This window comes from Lingula anatina, chromosome 4 (assembly GCF_051362555.1).
Source record: "Lingula anatina isolate TDL-2025a chromosome 4, LinAna3.0, whole genome shotgun sequence".
In the NCBI taxonomy this organism is placed as follows: Eukaryota; Metazoa; Brachiopoda; class Lingulata; order Lingulida; family Lingulidae; genus Lingula; species Lingula anatina.
Window position 1 is genome coordinate 24,038,856 of NC_141770.1, and position 22,206 is coordinate 24,061,061.

The following is a 22,206-nucleotide window of genomic DNA, read 5'->3' on the forward strand; positions in this document are numbered from 1 at the left end:
CCTTTTATCTCCAAAACTGGCTGAGATAGGTCCATAGTTACTATTGAAGTTGAATAGAAAGTCCTATACTGGCAATCTAAGTGTGACCTTGAAATTGACCTTTGACCTACTTTTTATCATGAACTGAACTCTGCTAATTTCTTTCTCTTTTAACTTCAAACTTGACAGAGATAGGTCCATAGTTACTCTTGAACTTGAATAGGAAGTCATATACTGGCAATTTACTGTGACCTTGAAATTGACCCTTGACCTACCTTACGAAGAACTTAAATTTGATTGTACCATATATATTTTTTGCAATAGTTTAAAAATTCTTGTTGATTGCATTTTTACAGCTTGTCAAGCACAAAACTGGCGGCTGTGTCCCTTATTTTGTGTATGTGGGGGTCTATACGAATGCGTTTGCTCCAGCTGGTGGTACAATATTTGGAGGCGGTATCGCCTCTCTGATCCTCTAGTTTTTCCAGAGTTCAAAATTTATTATCCATTACCGTACTGCACATTTTGCTTTTACCACCAATATGTACTTTTTGATACAGCGTAACTCGAAAACCGTATGGAATACAAAAAAACCGAGACCACCTCCAGTGTTGGGCTTTACATGCTCTACAAAATGCAAAAAAGAATGGGTCTCTAGCATTAACGGTTCCCGAATTAGAGACAGTTTTCAGTTTCGGTATCTTATGGCCGCTACTCCCGTGAAAATGCACCGATTGACCCCAAATTCATGGAGATGAAAGATGACCTGAAGCGTAACACTTTCCAATAATATTATTGGTTAAGTCTGTGTAGTGTCTGAATAACAGGACAAAAAAAATTTTTTTCGTAAAAAATTTCATTTTTTTTTAAATTTTGGCCCATTTGACCTTGAAGTAAAGGTCAAAGGTCAAATCCAAGGGTATATTTGAAATCTACACATATGACTTTTGGAAAGCCGTCTATAGAAATTTTTCCCATAACTCCTTCCGTAGGGTAGATAATTAGCATTTAATTTTGCCATTTTTAGACAAGGGTGCATTGTAATGAGTGCCACACCCAGACCCCAATACCGACAAAGCCCAAATTTTACGTGGAACGAGTTGAGATTATAGGTGACTTAAATCCATGAGATGGGTACGGGGGCCCTTACCGTCTAGGAGGAGAAGCGGTAACGGTAGCCGTCCGGCGGAGCCGGCGGAGCCGGCGGAACGATCCGGACGGGACCGAAACCATGTGTACCGCCAGCGCTAATGCTGGTGGTACAATAATAAAGGGATGTTTCAGAAAATTGAAAATTATGTTGTACTCCATTTGATTTTTTTCTTCTTTTATCTTTCTTAAGATTTATTATCACTATATTTGGAATCTGCCGGCGAAATTTTCCACTTAGATAAGAAGAAATTACGTGATGATTCTGTTATTCTTCCTGAACACAATGGCATGTACTTTCTTGAGCTCTGCGGTGTTGAAGATATATTTTAAAATTTTCAAAACATCCTTCCTTCCACTTGAACTGGTTGCCTCTTTGTGTGCACCATGTAATCATCTTTCATTACAGACTTCTTGAAATAGACCAATTTCAAGCGTCTAACACAGTACGACAAAAAGTTTGTTGATGTAATACTGACAGAGGATATACCTTCAAGCTATTCTCTTTGTTCATTACAAATACAGTGGGGTTCCTTTTATTATGGTAAATTATAATGGTTTCACATTCAAACACAATAATTAAATCTGTTCAACTTTATTTCTGAAATCATATGAATGTACAAATAACTGACCAGCAGTTTTTGATGTGTTGATAACTTGGAAATATAACCAAACCTAACAATTCCATGTTAATCGACTTTCCACCTGTGGTCTTTACCCCTTAATTTTTTATGTATTTTCGAGTTTAAGTTTTAAACCTGATTATTATACCACCATGCATCGTTTACCTTACTTATTCTGCTGCCTCTAATATGTAAGAGGTTTGACGTAGTGAAGGCGTGAAGCCTACTCCTCCCAGTTGGCAGATTAAATGACAATCCATACCTTGGCCTAAAGTACACCCAGGAGAGCGGCTGTGCCTTGCTATCTGAGCCAGCAGACAGCAGCCTCTTATCAGGACCACCCACAGAGAAAACCATGTGGACTGTTCTGACTACAAAATGATGATAAAATTACAATATATGGAAAATCTGTTTGATTAAAAAACATGGCTCAGAGAATGAGAATTCAAGAAAAGCTTATAAAATGGGTTTCTGAGTTAAATCAGTGAAAGACAATACCCATCTCAGGAAATAAAAATTCACAAGGAAACTGTGATTCACTCCAGCTGTGGCTGATACAGCATATTTATGAATGGTTTCTTTATCTGTGTGAGAGTAGAAGGCGCTCTCGGTCCAAGACAAACATCCAGCTTAACACCAGCACCTTTTGACAAAAAATAAAAGTAACTGTTGGAAAGTAATTGTAAAAAAATTAAGAGTATTTGGTCTTGGATTAGCGGTGAGAAAAAAATATTTTTACTGATTAAAGTAATCATCTATCGAAGAAACCCCTTTTGTCTTTTTGTGAGTCCCAGTTTTTCTTCTTCTGTAAGCTTATGTAAAAGAGCAACATTGATGGCCTGCCCGACTTTTTTACCAGACTGAAAGGTGAAAAAACAAGAGTAAATGTCCTACGTACACAGAAAAGTTGCAAGTGTGTAATCAAATGCACATAAATTAAAAATTCACTTTCAAAATTTAATGTCTTTCAGTGTTACAGTGGCAATATGGCTACTGATAATAATAATAAGAACAACAACAGCAGCAATAATTACTCTCAATAATAACAATTTTTTTTAAAAATCTTAACTCCATAGCTAATTTGTTTTTAAAACACTATTGTTTCTCTTATATTGCTTAAATCAAAAAGCATACACTGTGCATAAGATCTATATAGCTAGAAACAAGTGTACAGACTTAATTTTTCAATGCTTCTGAATAGGCAAAATGGATAGGGTATAAAGGGAAAAATTTTCAAATATCCATTTTTTTTCACATATGTTTTTCAAACATAACAATTATAACTGATATTTATTTATTTCTGTTTATTTTCTAATTAAATCACTTAATATTTATCATTTATACTACATAAAGGTTTAATGCACTGTATGCCTCTAGTACAAGGAGAGGGGTAGAAAGTCTTTAGAACTTAATAAAGCTGTTACAGCCCTACCTCCGTCATTTCATAAACACTGTCAGGGTCCAGACTTCCAGAGCCTTCCTTCTTCATGGCGGTTAGGGTTCCTTCTGTTGTTATACCTAACATCAACCTGGAGAGAGGATAGAGATCTGTAAAGACCAGGAGGGGGATGGGGGGGGGGGGGGGGGCAAATGCTGTTCTTGAACAAGCTTTGGGTGCAGACCAAAAACAAATAACAGAAATGACCTAAGTTTGCAAAATGTAAGAAGATTATTATAATTATAGAAAACTTATAAATAAGCTTGGCAGTGCCACAAGTAAAAACAAAACCAAACAACTTTAAATTTTTCTCAGCTCCCCTTTATGCATAGAAAAGATGGAAAATCCTCTCACTTAAGACAAACAAAAATAAATTGTACACCTGGTCCATTCCTATCCTTAACATTAAATCTGACCATAACTAAAACCTTCCTACCTGGCCAAGCAGCAAGCTTCCTCCTCTAGCGTCGCATCCACCACATGGTTGTGCCCAATCTAGAAAGGGAAAAGCTCAACGCTACAGTAACATGAATGTATAGTGTTAACAAACTTGTAATGTTTGTTGCCCAATCTAGAAGTGGATGAGCTCAATGCTACAGTTAGATGAATGCAAAGTGTTAACACACTTGTAAATTAAAGTAGTGGACCACCTTGCAGAGTTAAAAATAAAATGAGTGAGTTAAGTGTCTCATGTTGTTGGTCTAGAAATCAAGTAGTACAGTTGGTATAGTAACCAATTAGTAGGAACTACAGAATGGTGTTAGCTATGAGTGTTAGGAGGCAAAGTGGCTCCTTTGCAAAATACTTTTAGCTTTAACAATGGTCTTACTAATTCAAAACTTTAAGAACAACATTTTAAGTGTATTCTGACCCTAGACAAATTAGTGCTAGTCCAGATTAAAGACACATTGCACTGGTTTAATTTATAACAAGAAAGACATGGTTTCAGAACAATAACTTTTTAATTAAAGTGACTTGTTTTGGATATATCTTGAATTGCAGTCAACCAAGCTTTGTGTCTTAGAGTTAGGATCAGGGTTTGACCCATTGTAACAGATGTAGAATGTAAGGTGCATACAGATGGAAATGACACCAAATGCTGGGGCTCCTAATGAAAATCCACAATAAACAAGTACTTATGTCAAAACATTGCCACTTAGCCTGTAGCTTGACCAAATGCCATCATGGTGTCTCAAATAGTTATAACATACAGAAATACCAATGGAACAAATTTTGGTTACTTTATTTCCTTAAAAAATGATATTTGCTAAGATATTTCCTGCTAACATTTTGTGCTTTATGGACTAATATCTGAACAAAAACTTGGACAAACATCTGTGAAACAGAGCATTTTGATTAGTGTTACAGGCCATAGGTTTTGAGGAATGCAGTATTCATGTTGGACAATCACAATGTTTTGTATATTTATAATAACTGGTTATTAAACTGTTATGAAAGATACATACTGCAATATGCTAAGTTAATGAAAAATATCAAAATAAATTTTATGCCATTACCTTGCTGACTGTGACCAAACATGGTGTGTGTGAAATATCCAACCTCTTACAATCAAACGGATCATCAGACAACTCGAGATTCATCTCCCCACCTTCCTCTTCACTGACAGTCACCACTGGGAGTCTGTACGCAGATACATGAGAAAACAAAATTGAATAACGAAATCCTGGAGGTTGCAAATATTATTACAACTTTCCTGGGCACTGGCATCATCCGATTGATATCAGATTAATATTATATATATACAAATATATGGTACCAATCCATCGAGATGAAACTCTGTGCCAAATAGTGTATTGGTTATTCTACCATACAAAGCTACTGTAACTCAGTCTCCAAGTATATTACATTAGGCACACCTACATGCATCCCCTTCATTTCTTTCCTAAACAATAATTCAATATAGCCATGGAAATGTACACAACTAGCACGAAGTTTAGCACTCTCATTTTGCAGTAACTTCTGATGTGTAATATATGTTAGCACATACAGAATGTATCAGAAAGAGTTACCCTTATTATGAATGCTATTAGGAGAAACCTTATGCTAGCCCACAGCCAGACTATCTCAGAACAAAATTACTCTAAAAGATTTCAATGACACCCAACTTACCAGTATAAGAAATCGTGGTATTTAAAGATATTCTCTTTTTTATTTGTAAGTAAATTTTATTCATTTATTTACTGACTTACTACTTGGGTTTTTTTAAACACATATCTTCACTCAATGTAAAAAATCAATAAATAAACCTATGAGTGTCATATTATGTCCCAAGTCACTTACTTTGCATTATGTAAAGCAGCCTTCACAGCAAAAGATGCCACATCAAATACGTTACCCCCACATTCTAACAGCTGGAACATAACACATATAACAACTTCTTAACATATACTTTATATGTATACAACTTTAAAAGTATTGCTTGGAAAAATTGTAGTTTTTAACAAATAAATCCAATCACAAGATAAATCAACAGACAATTACTTGATCTTTTCAATCATGAGAAAAATTATAAATCTTTCAAATGCAAAATTTCAAAATCATTAAAAACATTTCTACATAGTACTTTTGGTGCTCTTACAGTATAGAATAGAACAATAAGGCACCCTATTTTTTTACTTTGTTGCTAACACTCAATAGGAATATTTAAAATTTCAAGAATTGATGACTTAAATAATATAACTGTAACAGGTGGTGATGGAAAACTTAGTGTCAAAGTGTAACTAGGTTTCAGGGTATGGATCTTTTGCAAACAAACACCCCCACCCCCAGTACCCCCACCCCTGAGTCCACTCACCAATACGTCTATATACAAAGCCTACACAGATTTCTCAGATCACCACCCCCCTCTTTCACCTCACCCCCCCTCCCACCCCAGTACCCCACCCCCACCTCCACCCCTGAGTCCACTCACCAAGACGTCTATATACAAAGCCCAGCACTGTTGTCCAGGAATCACACACAGACTTCTTAGGTCACCCCCACCCCAGTACCCCACCCCCATCTCCACCCCTGAGTCCACTCACCAAGATGTCTATATACAAAGCCCAGCACTGTTGTCCAGGAATCACACACAGACTTCTTAGGTCCAGGCAGCGAGGGTTGTCATAGGCTCTACTTAGCATGTTACCTATCTCAGTGGCCAGGTCCTCTCCCCCTCTGCCCTCAAACTCTGGCGTGGCATTGGCAGAGCTGGAATGTGCCATGGATTAAGTTTAACTTAATATACAGGAGTAAACAGGTGGGGGGATGGTTGGGGGGGATTGGTACTAGTAGTTACTAGGCGTTGGTAATTACTAGCTATAGGGTTTTTTAAAGTGTACAGGTGGTAGGAAAATGGGGTAGGATGAAAAAATGAATGGAGAAATAGTTGGATGGTTATAGTGCTACTAATACTAACATTATGAAGGGCAGTAAGCTGGTATTTTAAAAAAGGATACCTGGATAATAAAACGGATAGATGGACATTTGGTTAGGTGGATGAAGGAATGACTGCATGGACCGACAGACTACCAAACAGACAGACAGAGAGACAAAGCCATCTTATATATCTAAAACATTTGATCTGATGGAAGAGGAGACACATAAAACATACTCAATGTTTAAAAAATCTAATAAAGCATCAGCAAAAAAATTTACACCTACCAATCTACAAAGAATTCTAGTCGTCCCTCATCCAGTCTGCCAGGTGCTGGAGGGCTGAGCTCTGCCTTGATGCCAACAAGAACATCAGTATTGGCCTAAAATGATATAGCTGAATGCAAAAGGCATACCAGAAATGCTTAACGCACAGAGGCACTGTTTTGCAAACAAAAAGTTTCATTTTTTTCACTTCAATTATATACTTTTATACTATTTTCGATCCATTTATTTTTTTCATTTGTTTGAATCTTAATTTATTTTTGTCATGTTACAAATGTGGATAACTGTGTGCACTATTTTAATGTCAATATACCAGTCTTATCCTGGCCGATCCGTTAGAATTTGACACAACATCAGTCTCCAGTTCCATGTGTCTGTAATCTTCACTGCACCTCCCATCTGCACGCACATTATCCTGGAAGTACAATGTAATTATAAGGGGAAATAATGTGGCTGAAAAATAAAACAGATCTTTTCATTTTCCTTCATATATGTACATCATGTATGTGCATAAGTACGTACATGTATACATATTTACGTACGTATATTGTGTGTGTGTATATATATATATATATATATATATATATATATATATATATATATATATATATATATATATATATATATATATATATGTGTGTGTGTGTGTGTGTGTGGCAATGTCATATGATGGTGTCCACTTTTCTCCTAAAATTTATGGCTTTTACTTCCCCCTAACCCCCAAAAGTAATAACGAAAACATCAGCAAATTTCTTCTTAAACGTTTTTCTATAAATATACACATGAGGAGAAGTAAAAAATAAATAAATAAAGGGATCATGGCTGTGTTTTTGCCAGGCCCATCATAAGTAGCCCAGGATTAGGTAGATCACAATCCGCTAGGGGCGCTACAGTCGTAACTGTCCACGGGCAGTGAAGTGTTAAACTGAAGTCGGCCTGCTGACAGTTCGCCTATGGAACCCCTTTTTTAAATCTCTCTTTTAGTGCTGCGTAAAAAAACTAATACAAGCCATTAACTAAATAAGTTGTAAATCAAAGAGTAAAATCCGGTCACATGATTTTCCCATGTTGCAGTCTTTGACAAGTTTCGGTTCTGCTTGTTTTAAGTTTTGCCTCTACAAAATGCTAAAAAATTTCAGGTAAGTGCTGGTATCATCTTTTTGAAATTTATATCCAGCAAAGTTTATGAAATTTGCTATATTATGTAGAAAAATCATGAAATTTGAAGGTTGCGAAGTATAGTTCATTTAATCCGCAATATTACATGATGTGAAAATTACCACAGGGAAATAGCTCTGCCCTGATTAGTCACAGGCTATGTGAGCCAGACAATAGGCTGAGCACACAAAGACACACAGGGTGCTCTGCTGCGCCTGAGTGATCACTGCTGGTCAGTGGGCACAGGTTTTGAGCTGAGAAGTGTGGACACTTTTGGTGGATTTTTGCAGTTAAAAAACTTCAATATCTTTGTTGCTTGTAGGAATATTTAAAAAATTCCAAATGATTTCATCCGGTTTTTGCATTACCTTTCAGATGATATAAGTATTTTAATTTTCTGATCAGTTTGAAAATTTTTCTGATATACCTACCAGGATACAGGGTAGCACCGGCAAAATACCTGTCACTTGGTGACATATTATGACTTTTATATGGCGTGTTTAAATGTGAGCTGAATGATCAGTCGGTCAATTAATGATAACAACACTTTCAAACAATTACCTGAACGCCGTGAATAATAAAAGTACGCTCTGCCTCACTCAACAAAACCTCGGCCATGCTGCAGCCGGTTGTGAAATACGTCACGTACACAAAAACTGATACGTCACAAATATTGGGTTAAAAAATATGGCAGCTCACTGTTGACCAATGTCCGGTGGGATTATTCAGAGAATTTACTGCCAACGCAGAGAACTTTAGAAAATGTAAGTCTTTGTGAATAGAATATAGAACCTGGATATCTTTGTAACACCACAGTTTTATGATTAAATGCCACCGGAACCAGTTTTTATTACCGGCGTGTGTTTGTTGTGTCGTGACTTTTTAGTTTGTTGACTTGTCGTCTCGACTCTGTTGACCATCAGTGGTCGAGGATCTTATATATGTAGATCTAGTATCATAATAACTGTGCTATGAAACATTTATTGTTTAGCCTTAAACACATTTGCAATAAATTGTTTTATCTGTCCAACCTTTCGTTACCAAAATGATTATTTTGTGAGTAAATTCTCTCATTTTCCACTGTAAATTTATTTTATTTGTAATGAGGAAGTGCGATTAAAGTTATATTATACAGCGGCGCAACAATTAAAAAGAGGGATGCCATTAAATTATGATTTGACATGTGTGTGCTGTTACATCCCAAATTAAAGGAACTACAGTTATAAAACAACCTCATGGCAGTGAATGATTTTATATTAAGGCTTTAAACATCACATAGGCTGGTGTAAGTTTCCTCCTAAAAACAGGCAGGCATGCATGCATAAGCAAACTGTATTTCAGATCAATTTATTAAAGCAGTATATTCCAATTCCCCTATTTAAAACAAATGATAACAGAAACTCTGTTTAATATTTATTTATGTGCATGTATTTGCAGTTGCTTATATAATAAACTACCACCGCTAATTCACAGCTTAATATTTTGTATAAGTATATTCCTAACCCATGAAGTCTCTTTTCAAAGAAAATGTAACTTTTTTTTTTCAAGAGCACAAGTACCACAGACTGCTTCTTATTTATTTATTTATTTATTTATTTATTTATTTATTTATTTATTTTTCAATCCTCACACCAGGGAACAGGTTGGTGGTGTAATGATCAAGTCAGCAGGGCGGTACCCAGGCCACCCAGACAAGTTACCGCAGGAGGACAACATCAAACACATTGACTGTGCACCATTCTGGAGAAAGTTTGGGATCAGGTGGCAGCAGTGTAACAGGTAAAACATACTGTATTATAACAGCAAACTGTGTTCTGTATAATTATTTCCTTTTCATTCTTGTTATATTTTTTTATTAATATAACAGGAGAATAACTTAAAAGAAAGAAGTGAAAGAAAAAAACAATAATTTGATACTCTTTTAATAAAAATATACATCTATTTCCAGTGTATGGCTGGTGAAGGATATCTGTGGTATCATCTGTGCAGTCTTCACCTACGGTTTGATCACCTATGCTGAGTTTGTGGTCATGTGGATCCTGATCTTGCCCGACTTCTCCAAACATACCACCTACTATGCTGTGAACTGCTGTATATTCCAAGGGCTGGCATTCCTGGCAGTGGCCTCACATGCTCGTGCAATGTTGACAGACCCAGTAAGTTGTGTGTGTGTTACTGTGTGTGCATGTGTGTGTGTGTGTGTGTTTACATGTGTGTCTCTGTGTGTGAGAGAGGGAGAGAGAGAGAGAGTATTTTTGTATGAATATATGGATGAGTGGATGGATGGAAAATATAGCAATGTGTGTGTGTGTGTCAGAAAATACTGACTTACACATAAAATACAGTAATGTTTTCAGTATCTCACCTGTCATGACACAAAATAATTCATGCATTCTGGAATTAAAGGTATGAGTGACTATATATACTGCATGTACATGTTCATCTTATCTAGGGGGCTGTACCCAAAGGCAATGCTACAAAAGAAAATATAATGAAGCTGGGATTAAAAGAAGGTCAGATAGTGTACAGGTGTCCCAAGTGTATCAGTATCAAACCTGACAGGGCACACCACTGTAGGTGAGGACATCTAGTAGTAGTAGTGATCAAAACAACATACTGTGATTTCAGACAGAAAAAATATGATAAATGTTTCCATTGGAATTGGTGCTTGTATCACATATTCATCACAGTTATTATTGTAATTTTATTTATTTATTTGACAAGAACTTTTAGACCAACTGCCATGGATGTCTTGAGTATCATCCAGGCTGTTAATTGATATTTTCTTCAGATTCTGATGTTGAAATTGCTTAACAAGATTTAACTACCACAAATAATGATGCATATGACCTACTAGTCGATATATATATATATGTTTTTGACAATAAACTACTTTGTATTTCAGTGTTTGCCGCAGATGTATAAAAAAGATGGACCACCACTGCCCTTGGGTCAACAACTGTGTGGGAGAAAATAACCAAAAATATTTTGTACTTTTCACTGTTAGTATCAACAAATATAATATTATTGTAAGGTGGTTCAGTATCAGTTTGGTTGTTTCCTACATATATTTCATTCCATACACATTAATTTAGGTAGTAATAATGTAACGTCTAAAACCTTTTCAAAGTTGTGAAATTTTCTGCTATATACTCTTTCATTCCCTGCATATTTATATAGGTTATATGTACACAGAAATATACCAAGTTTGCCTCTGTGTTTCAGCTGTATATATGCCTCATATCCTGCCATGCACTGTACATGGCAATCTATCACTTCATCTCTTGTATAGGCCAGGATTGGAAAGGTGAGCATGAAGGTGAGACCAGTCTGCAGTTAACACACCTGTACAGTCAGTCTAATTTTAAAACTAAATTGAATATGTTTGAATATGGTTGAATGGTATTGTAATGAAGAAAGGTAAATTTGGTATTATGGAAGTATGAAAATGAGAAAACTGGAAGATTTGTTATCCAGTGTAACCCTAAGTTTGTCACTGAGTAACATTTTGAGTTTGTTGAGGTTATTTGAAGTCATTTTCTTTTATCTGTGGACTTCACATAATTTTATTGACAAGGTTAGGAAAAATAGAACCTACAACAATACATTGAGCAGGGCAACTTAAAAAGTACAGAAAATTGGTGGAGACAACTGACACAAAATATTATGGAATTAATATGATGTTTCTTGCCATCCTTTCAGAATGTGGTCGTTACTCACCAGCAGCTCAGACAGTGTTTCTCATATTTCTCATATTTGAAGGTGTCTTATTTGGAATCTTCACAGCTATCATGTGTGGCACACAGATGGCAGCAGTGTGCTCAGATGAAACTGTAAGTTGTCAAGAAGAGCCAGCTTTGGGAAAATGATTTATTGTAGTATATTTTACTGCATTCCTTTTTCATATTGTTAAAATACTTCTTAACACACAGTTTATGTAAATGTTTAATGATGAATTTGTTTTGATATATAAATATTGGTGCAGATGCCCCAAGGTGTATTTTATATTATGATTTTTTTATTCGTATGTTATGCAAAAGAGCATTTACACTAGACCTTACAATTAAAAGAAATGTTGTAACTGTCAAATTGGTTTCAAACTAACAAAAAGAGGGTGGCCCTGAGAAAATATCCAGTGACAGCATTTTATTGTGGTTTAGTTTTTGTATTTAAAAGAGTGTTGGCTTCATGTCCCAAAGAAATTTTTTAACATTTGTAAATATATTTAGGCAATATTTTCTGGATAAAGTTACAAGAGATGACTTCATATAAATAATTAATTGTACAATAAACCCATGTATAGCACCTTAATTGGGACTGGATATTTTATTTGCCAAGTCCATTATATGCATTATCCATATTTTGTTGACTGATGTGATTGGAATTTCCAGATCCAGTGTTATGCATTAGGGCCTGGTTTTGCAGTATTTAGCACTGAAAATATATATTAACCTGTGATTATTTTTATTCTAGGGTATTGAATCTTTAAAAAGGGAGGATGCAACCTGGGAGAAAAGGTCATGGTGGATGAATGTAAAATCTGTGTTTGGACACCCCTTCTCAATTAACTGGTTCTCACCATTCCATACACCAGTGATAGGGAAACCACAGGCATACTTGTATACTGTATAACAGAAAATGCCTCTGTTGTTGCCTCCAAGGATGTTTAAAACACCACAGGGGACCTTGTCATCGCATTGCCTTGTAAAGAAAGTGTCTTGAATTGTGAGATGTTGTTCTTGAACCTAGAGTTGAAAGGAAGTGGTTTTACAGTTTCACATAGCAGAGATTGGGTAAAATTATTATCTTTCTAACCAGAAGAGAAGTTGAGTGATGTATGTTGAAAGGCAGTCATTTGGGACTTTAAATATTGTTTGACAAAGTGCACAATACTCTGTTGGTGCATTTCTCACAATACCTTGGTCGACTGGTAGATATATGCACATGTATCATGTCTTGAAGATATTTAAAACCTAGGTTTGTCAGGTTTCCATTTGACATTCAGCAGGGTTTTTTTTTTTTTTTTTTTTTTTTTTTTTTTTTTTTTTTTTTTTGCCCTTGCCCCTAATCCCCCTTTTCCCACTTCTCCCTCATCATAAAAATATAGCCACCAAAACAAGACAAAACCAAGTAATTTTTTCATCCTGTGGTCTTACATATTGAACTGGTTGAAAAATGTGCCCCTTTTAGTTGTTTTATATTTAACAAGTTAGGGGGGTCAATACCCTTGATCTGGCAGTGCACATTTATAATTAAGTACTGTCATATTTGAATATAGATGTGTGCATTACAGTAGCAACCAGACTGCCGCGATACTCTCAGATAACAAGGTGATAAAGTAACAAGGTGATAAAAGAGAGAGAAGACTTTCTTACAGTGGTCATTAAATGTCACAAGGGGTGTACTTATTTATGGGTAATAATATTCTGCAGTGTTTTTTTTGTGAATATGCCAGTGCTATGAAGAACATGACATGCATTTCGGGTTCACATCCGAAGCTTTTGACAAGGGCCCAAGACTTAATTGACAATTACAAATACTATAAAAATATTTACACAGGAGCAAAGTAGAGATCTAGCAAGAAAGTTATTTCTTTTGTATTGAAAATCAAGAGTAATATTTCTACTTTTACAATTATGAAATGTACAAGCGGTATACTTGTATATATACTGTATGCATGCATGTGTGAAAACATTTTTACCAAAGTTTGCATTTTTTTTTCATATAGCTGTTGTTTAGTAATGATATACGTAAAACCTTTACTTTCTTCAGAAACCGAACATTGCCGAACTAGTGGTACATATGCTCTCTAACATAAACTTCACGACAACAATTATATTGTAGGATGATAGTGAATATGTTGATTTTCTTGATGGCAATTTTTTTTTAATAAGTTTGTCATTTTATTTTAAGTTTCAACTGCTGATGAATCAGGATTGAAATTAGTACGTTGACAAATCTCTTTTTTATTTTGTTTTTCAAGTAATATAAATAAAGATTATGTGATTAACTTTTTTGTTCCTGATTGCAGTAGGGACCATGAGCGATTATGTTGTATTCCATTTGTGTCTAGAATAATGATTTATGAAATATGAAGTCTTTTGATAAACCTTTATGCAGTAATTAATATATGGAAATTGAAGACGTGGTCATGTTATAATAAGGCCTTTGCTGTTATAATTTTTATAAAGAAAGTTTGTTGTATTTTTGTTGTCTGCTTATTTCTATGTCTATCACCCCGTGCTAAAATACTTTGGTCTCGCTTCATCGTTTGAAACTACCACTGTGCATGTACCTTGGCGTCAGGTCTAACTAAATATACATGTAGCCAGGCGCTTATGATGCAAATTTATTAAGTGGAGGTTATCATTTTAGAAAAAAAATCGCAGCGGGGATTCCCTCTTATATCGTCCTGTTTCTTGCGCTTATGACTGGCGTGGTTGAAAAAAGGAGGGCTTAAGCTCTTTGTGTGCTGACGATGCATGTGGCTTTCAAAATATTATATCACTGAAAATGTTTTGGGGCTTGCAGTTAAGCATCCGTTGCGATTTAGTTGGGAGTGTACTGGAAATTTGTCGAAAAGAAGTCTAAGGTTTAATTATCCAGGGGTACACGGTACTTTCCCGCCATTAACCAATCTTTAATCTTCCGTTCCCGGCCCTCGCCATCGCTCTGTAACATTTTTGGAAATTGCAATAAAATAAGAACTACGCTTAACAATTATTTAAAAATTTATCGTTCGTTCAGCACCCAATCGCTTAACTCTCTTCTAGAAAAATTAGTATCTACAGGTACTGTGTGTGTGTGTGACAACATCAAGGGTAAAAAACTCAAAATGTCTCTCATTTGAGTGCTCACTTAATCCGTGCTAGAACTAAGATAGAAAGAATATAACAGTGATTACCGTAGACTTGCTTTACTGTTATATTATATAAGTGTAGTCAGTACCCCAAAAGAGGGTGTTTGCCTCACATTGCAGTATTGCTACAGTAGAATCTTGAAATACTCAACTGCTGCACTGGGTGGAGATTGCGCATGAATGATAAAGAAACTGTTGATAAATGTTGGTAAAGAAACAGCACTTGGATTCAATGTTTTATTCCTATTTCAATTTAATGGTTTAGTTCTAAATGACTGACCAGTCATTTAGAACGCCATGCCTTCCTGTACAATTTAAAATGCATATAGGTACTTTATTTGAGAAGTTTTTTTAGTTTTTTTAAAGGTCTAAATCGGGAAAGGTCAGTAGCTTTGCAGGATATGAGGAAAATATAGAAAGCATGACTCTCGCAATTTCCATATGTGTACATGTTCAGCGTACCTGTAAGTGCGCTCAAGTTTTGCTGAGCGATAACGCCTAGTTTACGGTACCCAGGCATTGTGATAACTGGCGAATACGGAGACTATTTTATTTGCCAAACATAAAACCCACTTACAACAATCGCCAGCCCAATAAAACTCGTTAGATCAAAACCATTCAGGTCAGCGACGAGTCTCCGTAGTAGCACTTCTTCTAGTACATTATGTAGATCGCTCTATGTCTGCTCTACACACAGCATAAAGTGACGATCTTGGAAGTTCAATAAATACATCATACAGAAATCATCCCATTCCTTTCTATAACTTAGGGTGTTGTGCTAACAGATCGGTGGACTATAAACTAGGGAAAGGGTAAATAAAACGCGCAAAGACGATAATCTTGTTAACATGGGTTGGACATCGATCACAACCAGAGACACAGTAGTAAAGACAAGAGGCAATAACCAACAAAGCGTGAAGAATAGATATAGTGTTCAAATATCGTGTACGGTTAGAAATCCTAATAATAAGTGAACAGAAATTAGATAACACTTGTAAAGAAGTTAAACTGAGGACAAGTTATTATATTTAACCTACATCTTGTCATTATCAACTGCTCGCATTCAACAGCCAGGCCCATTCTTGTGAGTTTTTCTTTCTTCCTTCCCTTTTTTTGTGTGTGTGTGTGTGTGTGTTTGTTTCCTCATTGTATGGGGGTCATCTTTCAAGAACATCTTGATTTTTTTCCGTTCGTAAAATACATATTATTAAGTATACTGTACACTGGCTTGTTTTAGTCGTTCAAGCGTGTGCGCAAACAGGGTACCGTTTGACTTTGCATCAGTCTCGTGCCTTCCATTATTTACATTTGATCTGTTTGTACACCTGATGGTCCAATGAAGTCGATGGTGTCTTCAGCTTTTTCATTCACTGTTGACTGAATGTTCCGCACTGAATGGTAACCCTCTTCACGCCAAGCACTGCGGTGTAGTGAATAAAATTTACCGGCAGTTGCACTTTTCACCGTTGTTAAACCCACACATTGGCCTGTCTCATATACACTCTCGGATATCGATTTCCTTCGTTTTCCGGATTTCGTTCCATTGTTAATATCGTGCTACACAACGGTCCTTACTTTATGTAAAGAACAAAGTTGTTGACAGTCGTGCTTTTAATTGTTGCATTATTAAACTTAAAACAGTGAAGTTGTTGGATTGCAAATCCCAATGTGTTTTGCCGCGCAACACTTCCGTAACGCACCCTCTACCAGGGCGAGTGATAGATTTTTTACAGATATTCACAGATATGTTTCTAGATAGATAGATGGTCATTTTGGTTCTAAGTCACTTAGACTAAGATATCTGTGAATATCTGTAAAAGATCTATCAGTCGCCCTGGTAGAGGGTATCCGTAACGCACCATATTACCCGAAAATCACGCAAGCCACACTGGAATGACCCGAACTTCCAAGAACAAATTATGCAAATATTTTTTGCACTGAGGAATCAACAGTAAGAAAAACACTCTAAAAGCGAATTGCATTAGTTACAAGTGATTGTCTCAGATAGTAGAAATGCATATAGTTAAGATACAACAGTTGCCAATTCGATGTTTTATTCATTTCTTACTTTTTTGTAAAACAGACGCTATGTTCTCTTCAGAAGAACTACGTTTGATACACTCAAAGTTACCTGAAATTGCCTATCTTTAAGTTTAAACCATTTTGTCCCAAAGTTTCATTAGTGAACTACATGCTGGGAGTGAGCAAATCTTGCGTTGCATTTATCAAGTTTACCAGCAATTTGGCAAAAAGTAAAAACAGCGTATGGCGTTGGCTTGTCACGTGGAACATGATACAACACCGTGGAGTCAGTACCCCCTGTTATAACACCTCCATGTATGAAACACAGCTTTATTAATCCTAGTGTATTCAGCTACAGGTGTTCGGTATATTAATATTGGCGTTTTATTTGGGCCGTATTAATAAAAGGCATGTGTTCTTACCATACCATTGAATTGTGTTCTGTTAATATCTCCATATCTCGCCTTCCCGCCGAGTTCTATTTTAGTATCTATTATCTCGCAATTTCCCATATATACTGCTGCTTTGTGACCCATAATCATAGTCAGTACTTCCACCCCACACACTTTTATTATTATTATTATTATTATTATTATTATTATTATTATTATTATTATTATACATGTACAATCCTTCCTTTTTAAATCCCCCCTTGCCTGGAGAATTTTGTTTTTAACAATAAATGCACTTGTCGCTGTATGAGGTTTTTTGCCTAAATTGAATTAGGATAAACGCATTTATCAGACGCGCTTAAAATTCTATAAGCTATTTTTAAGGAAATAGAGCCACATTTTATCCCAGTACCAAATGAAATACGAACTCATTAACGGATGAACATTAGCTTATCGACGTAAGAATAATCAAATCGGCAATATATTGGCATTTGAGTGGATAACTGCACCCAAAATACACCACATGCAATGAGATTTTGTACATCTTTTCATTGTACGATTGTGTAATTGCAATCTTTTATTCACAAATGACGAAATTATGTGTTGATCTTATTGAGCGACAGCACGGCACATCGCTTGTGTCTGCAGTAGATTATTTATCTAATCTTCCGAGGTTTGTATTTGCTTGTCTGCTGGTGATTTTCAGATTACCTTAGGTTACATTTTACTGTGTTACATGTACTTGCAAGTGCAAGCACCTAATGCAGAAAACTTTTTTGTAAACTTAAGACCTATGTCAATTGAATATTAATTTCACGATGTAACTCAGGGTGATAGTGCCTATGGCCAGATATCACTGTAAGGCCTTCCTTCAGGGTTTGATACAAGTGATAATCATTTCACTCCGACACGCACATATCTAATTTAAGTTCTATATCCTGGGGAGATTTGCATGGATTTGTCTGCAGATGCGCTGTTCGGCGCCATTTTCAGCACTGAACTTCTGGACACAGCTGTCTCTACATGAATCTGCAAACGGAACTTGCTGAAAAAGACGCCTTATGGATTTAAGACAAAAAGCCTTTAAAATTCCTAAACAGAATGATATTCAGTACATTTCGAATTGTTCCACCATTAACCTATATATGTACTAAAAGATCAGTAATCTTGGTCATAGGCTCTATTCCCATAGATTTTAGATCGATCTATCCCCGCGGGGAGTCTCACTAGATTACTTTCAGATAATCCGACTTAAATGTCCGTCCCGCCTACTACAAGCTGTAAAGGGGGTAATTGACTTTCGTGTCCGCCCGGCTGACAGCTATTTAGCGTGAACCCCCAGGGAGTTAGGTCGATCTAAAGTAGGTCGATCTAATCTATGGAAATGGGGTGATAGATACCTTTAAATCTACTTTTTTTCTGGAATAGTTTATGCTAGTTACATGTGATTAAAAGTCCATGTCAATACATTGATTTTAATTTTCACTTCCGGTAAAATGCATTATTCAGCAAAGGCAGTAATTTCATTACTTCAGAGTGTGTAACACGCCTATGGGGCAAAGAGTGGAGTCTACGCCACCACAGAATAAATAGATTAAGTTCAAAGGAATCCGATGGACGCTCTCTTTTACGATTATATTGTGGGAGAAATCGACACGTCGCCGTGCCTTGTGGAGAATGCTAAGTGGAGATGTATGTTCTTTTCCTAGGGGAACGTGGAAAGGATTCCTATAGTTTTATTAGCTTGAAATGCTTTTTGTTTCTTTGTTTTGTTTTGTTTTTCGTGCTGCTACTGCCACACAGGATTATGGAGTTCCAAAGTATTATTATTATTATTATTATTATTATTATTATTATTATTATTATTAGTCACTTGGGGGGTTGCGGTTCAACTCACCGCCGTTAAGCTTTATTGCGACAGTCTGCACATTACACCGCATCAATGCTACCAAATGTTCATCCACAACCCCTAAAATAGCAACATGCAATGTCACTACATGATCGTTAATTTAATACGACAATGAAGAGAATTGTCAATTCTTCTTTCCAGTACACTTAAAACTAAAACATATCATTTTAAGTGGATTAAGACATAGCGATTGTAAAGAACATTTGGGCATGTAGCATGGATACTCCCAGGCATTAAGAATTGCCTCGCTACAAGTCTACCCAGACGCATTGGCGTGTAAAGGCTCTATTCTGAGTAACAGGCGTACACTTGTACACGAGACGTACACTTGTACACTAGTGCGGAACTATTTTCAGATCATCTATATGTCATACATGTATTAATGTGTATAAAGGCGCTGTGCATTGCAGCATGGAAGATCCATTGATCTAACAGTAAATTTTAACTGAATACGACAGCAAACAGGTATTATATTATTCACCTCTTATACTTACATACGCGTACGTAAAATAAGTGCATTTGATCTTAAAACTTTCGACCTTAAGTCTGTATGTCAAAATGTTATTTTCATTGCACTATAGTATAATAACGGCGTTTCGTTTAATGTGCCATCTTACCGGATAATCATCAAAAAGTGTGCACTTTATCATGTTATCACCAAGATCCTGGCGCAAAAAGAAAGGGAAAAGAAATTAAATCAAAAGTTTAACATTATATCTACTTGCTGAGTACGTGTCCGCAAGGAAACAACGCCAAAGGCATTGCTTTAAGCTTAACAAGCAAAGCAAAATAGATTTAGCTCTGGGATATCGAGTGTATACTTTCGATTCGGTACTTAAATAGCGTCATTGTTATTAAGTCAGCTAATAAAACATAACTTAAGTGTACACATGATTACATCGTTTGCCATCGTGATACATGCACTAGTACACTGCGTTTGCGCATGCCTAGACAAGCCACATTTGGGATTTGATCTTCAATTTCCCGTTGCAGGTACACCATTTCTCCCTACTCCACTTTGCCTTTATCTGGACATTGCTGCATTCACAAAACCGCATCAGCCGAGGATCACTGGCTCCAACCAGTTGATACAGTAAATATTGTATTCTACAAGAGTTAACTCCGCTTTGAGGTCGTATTGATTCGTGTTGAGTTTCGAGTTTGTACAGCGTGAGCTTCTTTCCTTGAGATGGTCGCATTACAGTGCTGGAAGCCATGCTGGTGGTTTGGGTTCATTTTGCATTTGGTGGACGCGTAATTCAAGCGGGTCACTCAATCGCTCAATGATTTATAATCTGGGAACTATTGTAAACTGTCTAAGTGCTCTGAATGCGCTTGGCGGAATTGTATATGGCCAGAACGAGGTTCAAGAAGGTTTGCTGTCCTGAACGTGATGTTTCAGAGTCGTCTGTTTAGTAGGTAATGCAATGAACAATGGACTTGGTCAAAAACACCCACTGTTTTTAAATAGAGTGGCATAGGTTTGGAGACGCTGTTGACTATTTGTCTGTTCGTATCCAGCCGGAAACATGGCACATCTGCACCGGTTCGTTTCATTAGGAGATAGATTTAACTCACAGGTATTCACGTTTATAGTTCCACCAAAAATCCTCCGTGATTACGCCGACTTGTCTTCCCGTGAGTTCGAATACGGTTACCAAAGGTGGACCCTAAGCTTTGTCAAATCGGCCAAACACATAGGGGTATTCCTGGAGCTTAAGAAAGCGACGGAGGGGTTAAACTGTACCATCGATTTTGTAATCACGTTAATTAATCACGATCATTTTACGCGTAATGAGGAGCTGAGAGAGCGTAAGACGCAGTTCACTGTGGACATGCCGCGACATGGGAATCCGCACTTTATCGAAATAGAGGAGTTGATAAAGAGGAACTTCGCCATGCCCAGTGGTGACTTCATGGTGGAAGTGGAACTACGGCACATAAAAACAGTCTTTGAGGATGTAATCCAGCTGCCGCGGCGGCCCAGCGAGGTCAACATGCACCAGATTGACTATCAAAACTTTGAGACCCGCCATTTTCATTTTGGGGACTCCGACTGGAACGTGGCGCTGTCCCACCTGGGCGATGACCACTCCAGCACGAGCCAGGACGTGGTCCGGCTGACCCGACTGACCAACTTTGACCTCCTATGCAAGACAAAATACGCCGTCGTCCTCGGGAAAGGGAAGAAAATGACGGAAACGGACATCATGGAAGTGTCCTTAGACTCAGAAAACGAGGACCCCGGATACACGCTGCACCAAAGTCTATACAACACAGCGTCGCATAAAGGACGCCTGCAGCTTTTAGTCGAGATGTACTCGACAACTTACTACAGTCGCGTTCGACTGGAACCTCTGACAAAGAACAAAAACAGGGCACATTGCTACGACCGCGAGCAACAGGCGTGGTTGATAGAATCCAACGTTAGTGGACCATATTTGAAGCTAAGACTGTACTATACCGATGTAAAGAACGTCCCTCGCAGGTATACGAGGTTTGTTAACTGGTCCGTTGCTATCGTACCTGCTCTCCGTACTTATAAACCCGTGAAGGGTCTGGATGGACCTTACACTAGTTATTACTCTCAGCAAACAGACGCAGAAAAGGGATACGAGATGGTGACAAACATCAGGACAGAGGAGGTAAGGGCCATGACCTTTTTTGCAAACCAAGTCTAGGCAAAATATTGGTCTAAACTTTTAGACTAAAATTATAGTCCACCATGACCCCAGATGAATTATAACTATTCAATTAAAACATATAATGCGCCTGTTTAATACCAAGAAAGCAATGCCCAATGTTTCAGACCAATTATCACTTTATTTAAGGGGACTTCTCTGAATTCCCCTTGAACTTAGGTACAACACATTTTGGCCTAAAAGTTTAATTTTCAAATGTTCACTGGTACCCGAGGGCTAACCAGCAGGGTATCGTCCATCCTAATAACGTTGCCTGAATTGAATTCAACATTCTGAGGTAAAAATGTTTATTTGCCAAATAGGCTAACTCTTAAA

At 36.9% G+C, this 22,206-nt stretch overlaps 3 protein-coding genes across 4 annotated transcripts in view; 2 read left to right on the top strand and 1 right to left on the bottom strand.

Moving 5' to 3' along the window:
• Window positions 1-1,707: 1,707 nt before the first annotated feature.
• Window positions 1,708-8,710, bottom strand: LOC106167270 (exosome complex exonuclease RRP42). Its single transcript, XM_087011342.1, has 9 exons — window positions 8,569-8,710; window positions 7,163-7,264; window positions 6,853-6,947; window positions 6,234-6,399; window positions 5,491-5,561; window positions 4,707-4,830; window positions 3,626-3,684; window positions 3,184-3,280; window positions 1,708-2,611 (listed from the first exon to the last, which is right to left on the bottom strand). Exons 1-9 carry the CDS (start codon window positions 8,623-8,625, stop codon window positions 2,507-2,509), a joined length of 876 nt encoding a protein of 291 aa, XP_086867468.1. The 5' UTR covers window positions 8,626-8,710; the 3' UTR covers window positions 1,708-2,506.
• Window positions 8,669-14,211, top strand: LOC106179227 (palmitoyltransferase ZDHHC3-like). Of its 2 annotated transcripts, none has more exons than XM_013562764.2 (8): window positions 8,669-8,771; window positions 9,643-9,786; window positions 9,956-10,163; window positions 10,460-10,584; window positions 10,913-11,009; window positions 11,233-11,326; window positions 11,710-11,840; window positions 12,481-14,211. In XM_013562764.2, coding segments are annotated over exons 1-8 (960 nt in total). In that variant the 5' UTR covers window positions 8,669-8,769; the 3' UTR covers window positions 12,640-14,211. The 2 variants fall into 2 exon arrangements, with proteins under 2 accessions (XP_013418218.1, XP_013418219.1); XM_013562765.2 differs by having other exon boundaries at window positions 11,233-11,314.
• A 5,743-nt stretch (window positions 14,212-19,954) lies between these two features.
• LOC106179232 (uncharacterized) overlaps window positions 19,955-22,206 on the top strand; it is a 28,203-nt gene continuing 25,951 nt past the window's right edge. Inside the window, exon 1 of the mRNA XM_013562773.2 lies at window positions 19,955-21,834. Coding sequence (XP_013418227.2) covers window positions 20,719-21,834 — 1,116 coding nt within the window. The 5' untranslated portion in view covers window positions 19,955-20,718. The remainder of the gene's footprint in view (window positions 21,835-22,206) is intronic.

Bases quoted from the DNA above. Each gene is read 5' to 3' on its own strand.
- LOC106167270 (XM_087011342.1), bottom strand. From the start codon at position 8,625: ATGGCCGAGGTTTTGTTGAGTGAGGCAGAGCGTACTTTTATTATTCAC. The intron at 6,948-7,162 runs GTATATTGACAT...ATATCATTTTAG, and splicing joins GATCGGCCAGGATAAGACTG to GCCAATACTGATGTTCTTGT. The intron at 2,612-3,183 runs GTAGGGCTGTAA...TTCACCTTTCAG, and splicing joins GTGTTTATGAAATGACGGAG to TCTGGTAAAAAAGTCGGGCA.
- LOC106179227 (XM_013562764.2), top strand. The intron at 10,585-10,912 runs GTGAGGACATCT...TTTGTATTTCAG, and splicing joins GACAGGGCACACCACTGTAG to TGTTTGCCGCAGATGTATAA. The intron at 11,010-11,232 runs GTTAGTATCAAC...TCTGTGTTTCAG, and splicing joins AATATTTTGTACTTTTCACT to CTGTATATATGCCTCATATC.